The sequence below is a fragment of the Stegodyphus dumicola genome, chromosome 4 (genome assembly GCF_044657685.1).
Source record: "Stegodyphus dumicola isolate Sdum_Otavi_A_Nest chromosome 4, ASM4465768v1".
In the NCBI taxonomy this organism is placed as follows: Eukaryota; Metazoa; Arthropoda; class Arachnida; order Araneae; family Eresidae; genus Stegodyphus; species Stegodyphus dumicola.
The window spans coordinates 87,173,264-87,181,465 of NC_140771.1; the positions used below are offsets into that span (position 1 = coordinate 87,173,264).

Below are 8,202 nucleotides of genomic sequence, written 5' to 3' on the forward strand. Positions count from 1 at the left end.
ATTCCTTTGGGCATCAAGTCTACATGCTTCCGAAGCCATTTCCATGCCAGCAGAACATGCCCCATATCATGATACCCCTACCAAACCCTTGTACATGTTAGTAAGGCAAGATGGATTCATGGGCTTCATTCACAAAAAAAATTTGCATACTTCATCCCTAGTACACATTTAAATGAAAACTCAAAGTTTTCTAATTCATTGGTCAGTGTGCATTTATACATTAAGTAAATTAAAATACACTCTAAAATTGGTAACGAAAAGATATTTCAGTGCATAATATGTGATCTGTTATACAATAATATACATTTAGCATGCATATTTACAGATTTCACGATGTATAGATGCAAACAGTATTGGTAACAGCATGTTTGTTTAAGACCTATATTCACATACTTTAAACACAATTTGTTAAAAAAAAAAAAAAAAATCTGAAACCTTTCAGATTTTACATTATGCCCAAAGAGACTTTTTTTAACCTTTTGTGTGTTACCTTTATTTATTAAATAACATGTGCTTTGCACTCAAACCATAAAATTTAATTCAACAGCAATATTGCAAAATAATTTTAAAATGAGCATATCTTTACAATTTCTGATACAGTCTTCCCAAGTGAAGATAAACATTTCTTTTTTACCTGCACAGTTTTGTTATTGCTTGCTTTGAAATCATTGAGTTGGTTAGTCAAAAATTCATTGAAATGTTACAAAATATTAAATCAATAATAAAATAAATTTTAAATTAAGGCTTCCAGATGCCCATATTTGGTGGAAGATTATGTTATTCAAAATTTGATGGCTGTAGGTACCATCTTTTTATTACAATGCGAGAAACATAAATACATTTATGCAGCTACTTCATTATTTAAATATAACACAGGTTGATAATATTTGGTGGCAACAATTTGAAAAGTGAATTGACATTTAAAGTTTTCACCACAAAATGCCAAAATGAAATTAGCCCTTCTGTGTTAACACCCTTTGGGCTTAAAAAAAATAAATAAATTCAATAAATAAAAGACATTAAGTAAGCTTAGAAAGCTTACGCAATTCTTTTGTTTTCCTATTGCGGTCTATATTTGTAACTCTCTTACAAACAAAATGCATTCGTGTTATTAAAAAAAAACCTCAAAATACTATTTGTAAAAGAGTGCAAATGATCGTTACAACCAATTAATTGAATGGGAGGCCCATTTTCAAGTGCAGATGTTATTTTAAAAAGTGTGTCAACATGCACTCGTTCTGATGACAAAACTTTCATAGTGCTTTCTTCTAACTGTGATATTAGACAGAATAAAGCATCTGAAGGATAAATTAAATGCCCTTTACTTTTTAAAGCAATTAATTTGTCCTTTTTTTCCAAATTATCCTGTCTATTATTTTTTAGAGAATTGACACATTCATTGCACTTTGAAAAACGGCTCACACGTCTTGCTATATATCCTGCAATGTAGGATATTATGAAATCCGATGTAGTCTGCAAGCTATATGTATGATCGCTTTCCAAAGCTTCTTCAATAAGTTCTGTTTTCCCCCCATCCAAGATGCTGTCCAACTGATCACTCCAGATCTTCTTCCTTTCAGATGTCATCTCTCTCATCTCCAGTAAGGAAGACAATACTTCAGAAGAAGCACTGCATCCTTTATTTGGCTTGATCAAAGAGTATGTGCTGATCAGTCTGTATACTTGCAAGAAAATTGCAGAATCCGGATGATCATTTGATCCACATGCACTTCTCATCATCCCGAAGAATACCTGGAATATAAAATTATATTATGCAATATCTGGAAAATATAGCATTCAAATGAATGCAAAATTGTAGTAAATTAATTGCAAGTATGATCATTCATAAATTTAGATCAACTTTTATTTAGCATTAATATTAAATGAAAAACATCTGATCTTTCATCAGACTAACAATGTAATATTTGTGGCTACATACAGATAATCACAAATATACTGTAATATTTCGTTACTTAACAAATAACTTTATTTATTATTGAAGTGGCAATGCCATATTTGTATGACGTATCCATTGCTCAGCAACGTAAGAAATTGCTTAAACTTAGAATTCTGAAGTTTTATCAGCTAGTAGATGCTTGAAAAATTTATAACCAAAAGACTGTATTCAAATTAATTATCTCAGTAAACTAAAAATAAAATTTACGTTTTACTAAGAAGATTATCTGTTATTTTGTCAATTACTGCAAAATGCATTACAATACATAATATAAAATAGACATGGAATTTTTTTTTTCAACTATTATAATTAAATTATAAATCTTACTTCAAGTGAATCTTGATTTAAACGTGATGTCATCAAATACTCAAATCCACATTTAATGCTTAAATATTGAAACAGTTGCAATGTAGACTCCAAAGTGATTTTTAAGCCTATGCATGTGGACTCTGAAAGGAAGTTAGTTTTTTCAAGCATTTCCCATTGTTGAATGTATTCCAGGAAATCCTGAATAATCTATAAAGAAAATAATTTGTTTTGTTAGAATACGTCCTTCAAAAACTTAAAAGGTAACTCAAATCTTTTCATTTACCTTATGCTCAGACGAATTAAATCTCAAAGCAGTGGCAGGTATACGTGAATTTATCGCATCAATTAGGCGATTGAATTTCCTAATAAAAGCGATGGATGAATTGCAGTCTTTCAGGTCATTGTGTTGATCCTTGTATATTTCCATACCTGAAGCAACAGATTCACTAAAAAACTGTAAGAAATAATAGTTAGCATTTTATGGAATATTTACTTTTAGAATAAGATGGCATTTATCACTGAGTTTTAAGCATTCATACTCATATAAAATTTTTAGATTATATGCACTTACTTTTTTAATAACTTGAATTTTCATTTTTAATATTATTCCAACAGACACAACTTATATTTGCTAATATTTATAAGATAATCTATCAATAATTTTACCAAATTTACTTGATTATTATAATAAAAGATTTTTTAATATGACATTACATATCTCAGTATAGAATAACTGTTTGTATGTCATTAACAACTTTCTTTTTGGTATCATCACAGCTTTAAAAATTGTCATTCTGTTTTAGAGCAAATAAATAAAGCTAATTATTTTGCATTATAAGAAAATATCTTTCACCTGAAAAGCCATAGCTACATTCATTTTCTGGAAATTTTTGGGATGAACATGATCTGGAGTGAGATGTGGACAGAGCTTTAAATTATATCCTCTGGGATTATCAAGGGTTATTATGGCTTCCCAGTGCTTTAACTGAATAAGCCCATCTGGTGTCTAAAAAGAAAATTCAAATGATTAAATTCTTAAGTAACAAATATATACCTGAATGATGAAAGTATTTTGCTTACAGTTTGGCATCAATAAAGCCAAGCTTTCTTTTTATTTTACTGGTCCCTAAATATTCCTCTAAACTTACCACAATATTCTGTTTCATGTAAATGCAGTTTCTGACATTTTTTATTAAATGTGGGAAATCTGAAAGACACCACAACCTCCTATCTGGATCGCACATGTGCTCACAGCTAGTATTTTTGTCAGAAATACCAAACTGTTTCCACATGTTACGATTCCATGTTGCTCCATCAGTAGTTATCCCATCAACAAATAATCCAGCCTTTTCTAACAACAAAACTCCTTCTACTATAAGATGATGTAAAGCCTATAACAGTAATGCATTCATTTTTAAGGAATCTAAATTTATATATGTCTATTTTTTGTTTTTAAAAACTCAGATTTACTGTATTGTTTGCAAATTTTAATATGACATTAAAATATAACCTTTTTACTTTTAGCAAAATACAATTGTTTTGAAAAGTTAATCTTACCTGAAGCAGCCCCTTTACTCAGAAAACATGCTACTGCTTGCACCCATTTTCCTTTGAATGGCTGGAACATAAAAACTAACACATGGTCTCCTTGCTGCTCCTTTTGATGATCAGGTGTGAAATCCCCTAAATCTGTGAATCCTTGAACACTTAAATTTGTTCCGTCAAAAACAATAGATGGGGATACCTTCATTTCATCAAGAAGCAGGATTCCTAAAAAGAATATTAGAAAAATATTTTTAAATTAATTTTTCTACTTAGAAATGAAAAAAAAGTGCATTTTTGTTGAAATGCTTCTTTGAAGAGGATGAAATTATCACTGTTTTAGTTGAAACAAGTTCTTTCTCATAATTTTCCTTGTGATCCCCAAACTTCATCATACATTGGTAAAGCAAAAAATACACATTTACACATGCATTTTTTTTTTTTTTTTTTTTTTTTTTTTTTTACTTCCTGGTTATCAGCACACCTAAGGAAGAGTCACAAACTTGTTGCCAGCTTTAAGGAGCATTTGGTATCTTGTTAGGGACTTTAGACTAACATTTATATGGGTGTCTTTACGTCTACTTGTACAATGCATTTTTTTTTTTACATTCTTTGTCCTGCATGCTTAACTCCTCAAAAGTAATTACACTAATTGATAGTTGTGTTTGGAGATAATTAATCCCATTCCTTCCAAACAAAACTATCAATGCAACGCCCCCCCCCAAAAAAAATAATAATAAAAATAAAAAACTATTTTCAAAAGTGCAAATTAACATGTACTCAGACACATGCCAAATAGACAGTTTTGGGTGACACTGGGGGATTGCCAGATAAAACTTTTCCTTTTTTATGAGTTTTCAGTGAGGGTGCTGATAATGCGAAAGTTTTTTTTTTTTTTTCTTTTCTCTTTTTTAATTGATAAATGTCTTTCTATACAATGTTTAACAAAATCTGAAAATTAAAAAAAAAAAAAAAAAAATCCAATAACCACAGAAATTTCAAATATGTGAAAAGAAATAACAGAAAAAAAAAAAAATCCTGTATGGTTAAAAAAAATTACGTCATACCATGCCGATCAGGGGGACTCATATTGGCAGTTTTGATACGAATTGAATCAAAAACTGCATCCTGGAAGCCATAAACTCCCTTAATTCTTTTGATGTACCTATTCAACGTGTTGATACATGGCAGTGCAAGGATGTTATGTTCTCTCAAGTGTTTATATGCTTTTCTGCTCTTTATTTTTAACAGTAAGCATTCATACACCCATTGAACTGTGTATCTCATTCCCTTTCCACTAACTTTTGCAGCAGCTATGCAGGCTTCTACCGATATTTGCTGTGTTGATGGCAAGCTTGAAAGAATGTCCTTAACAGCATCTTTGTTTGCCTGTGCACATTTTTTCTTAATATTTTCCATTTCCATTTTCACAAGATTAAGCTAAAGAAGAAAAATAAATTACAATCTTAATAATAAAAGTACACAAGAAATAAAAGAATATAATATACATAATTCTAACCTTTCTTACGAGACGAACATTCTTACGAACAATATTTTTATAACATGTTTTCATTATCTTATGTTGCTGGCAACTCCTTTTCCTTAATTCCATTCTTTTTTCTTTAAGCCGCTGACGATCTGCACTTATACTCCGTGCTCGGGAGCCAAGGTTCTTTAATATACTAAGGTTAGGCCAGGAACGGAAAAAGCGTGCCATTGGTTGCTGGTAGTGACGTCACCCGGGAGACAAGACGCATCTAAGGTTACTATAAAGGGCTACTATATGTACTAGAGCTACTAGAGATATATAAACTATATATCTCTAGTAGCTCTAGACGCATCGGCCGACGCGTCTGCTACATGATTTTGGTAATGGAAAAAATGTAAACTAAAGCAAAATAATCATTTTATATGTGGTAGATATACCGGAAATACGGGGTATATACTTTCCGATTAAGTATTTTGTTAAAGAAAATGTTTATTTTATGCACAGAATTCGTACGAATGCTGAAAATAATTGTAAACATTAAATTCTTTTCGTAAAGGAAAGCATTAGAAAATGAAAAACGATATTTAAGTTAATTAAGGGAAATAAATATTGTAAAACAAGGTATTTTTCAATATTTTTTCGTAGTATTGTTTGCACTAAATAAATCTTGTTGAACAGAACACATGATGGCATAACTGCTAAAACCATGGTAAAAACATAATCAAAAAGTATTATTCTATTTATTTTCATTGCTCATGCACTTTCCATGAGAAATATATGATCGTGATTTTCAGTTTAAATTACATATCTCAAGCAAAAATATATATAAAAAGATTTGACTTAACAAATTCATATTTAAATACCATAAAATTCTACAAATTTCTTAATATCCGTCATTATACTTTTAAATAGTATACTTATCACATTCTTTTTAAAGTGAAAAGTCACTTCATACTGATTCACTTCAGATTATTGCAGAAGTGCGTATATTTTCAGTATAATCTAAAAGTACTCTTATAATCCCTTACACTCCCAAGATTTCTATATAACATTTATCCTGACGTGATTATTTGCTATAGTAAATAATCTTTGATATTGGCATCCTATTCTTCCTTTCATACATTAAAAATGGAACAATTAAAATACATTTTCTTACACATATACGCACAATAATAATAATAATAAACTTGCCTTACGTCTTAGTTTCGGTCCACCAGCGGCCGAGCGGTAAAGTCGCTGAACACTGGGTAGTTCGGTTCGAATCCCGCGAACGGGCTGGCTGCATGGGTGTTTTCGTGGTTTTCCTCATGCGTAACATGTATACGAGCCAGTTTCCCTGAGAAAGTCCTCCACGAAGGCATCACACCTATTACGCAGATAGCCCTAGTGTGCTTTGCTATAATTAAATACACCACCACATCTTAGTTTCAATTCAGTCTGTACACAAATTAAATATTTTTAATCACTAATGTATTTTTATTAGCTTGTTTCTTAAAATACTTTTGTTATACTCGAAATATGTGTTCAATATTGAATTATTTTTCTTTCTCTTATAATTAAAAACAAGTTATATGGAATCAAAATTAAAACATATGCAGCAGTTAAATAACACTGAACAGAATATCTTACTTTCTCTTTCGCTATTTGTATTCTAGCATTATACACAGATTTGTTTTCCTTCAGGTTCAAGCATGTGTAAGTTATATCAATTAAATTACATCACACATACCTGTATGCATCAGTTAAATAACACTGAAGGAAATATGTCACTCACTCATTCGATGTTTGCAGCATAGTGTGGTCGAGAAATTGTCCTTTCCTCACGGTGAGGCATGTATCAGTTTACTTAGTTCGCAAAGCTTAACCCAGACGCTGCTTCAATACATAGAGTTACGTTTGGGATGTAAAGAAAGTAACCAAAACATGTGAATGAAGTTGGATACGCAAATTTATTAACTAATCATTTAGGTACTCAGTATTGGTAAACATGACACTGAGTTTAAATATCTCACTACGATGTAAGTCTCATACACAAAATGAAGATTATGATAAAAAATGATTTAAAATGAGAAATTTTTCAATTTAAATGTAAAATAGCAGTAAAATGAAAAATAAATGTAAAATTACATCACAGTTATGTATGAAAACTACATAAATTCATTAAAAAAATAGTTATTTTATCTGATTGTAAAAAGCGTTTTCCGCCAAAAAACGTATTAACGTGTATAATTCTGACACAACGCTATAGCACAATTTGCCACTTCCGCTTAGGTATAATAGCAAATTAACAACACAAATCAAATCAAACTGCTGATGCAACGAAAGTAAACAAATGCCAAGAACTAACGCTGTCACCCACATGACGTCATGCGTATGTGGCATAACTTTCTCCCTGCACTGCGCATCGCTCTTGGGCCCCCCTTGCTCGGGAGCGACTAAATTTCAACTCGGCAGGAAAATTTGATTGGTCAACGGTACACGTCACATGTGACGTCAAAAGCGGGGTGTTTTAGATTTACCCCACAGGATTACCTGCCATTTGTTGCTTGTTTTCTGAGCTCTGCGGTGATATTTTTTGGCGAGCTAAAAGTGTTTTTTGATAAAATATTTTAATTGGTAATTTAGGTATTGTTTGCTTGTAATTCAACACGTGATTACAAATTATTGTAAAGTATTTATTTTTGAGACAAACTTTTTGTAATCTATTTATTTTTCATATATTGCCTTTTGAGAACAGATAAATTTAGCGGAAATTTCCTTTGTTGAACACAGGAAAATGAAAAATGTTTCAGAATAGCAAGCCGTGTTAGTTTCAGTCAAACATTAAATATTTTAATATCATATGCTACCATTTTTTTGTGTCAAACATTAAATATTTTAATATCATATGCTACCAGTTTTTATT

General features: G+C 30.8%; 1 protein-coding gene across 1 annotated transcript; it reads right to left on the reverse strand.

The window, feature by feature from the left end:
• Positions 1-2,587: 2,587 nt before the first annotated feature.
• On the reverse strand, positions 2,588-5,443 carry LOC146997597 (uncharacterized). The gene is made up of 5 exons (XM_085815155.1): positions 5,328-5,443; positions 4,876-5,248; positions 3,824-4,036; positions 3,120-3,272; positions 2,588-2,720 (listed from the first exon to the last, which is right to left on the reverse strand). Exons 1-4 carry the CDS (start codon positions 5,418-5,420, stop codon positions 3,220-3,222), a joined length of 732 nt encoding a protein of 243 aa, XP_085671281.1. The 5' UTR covers positions 5,421-5,443; the 3' UTR covers positions 2,588-2,720; positions 3,120-3,219.
• Between the last annotated feature and the right edge of the window lie 2,759 nt (positions 5,444-8,202).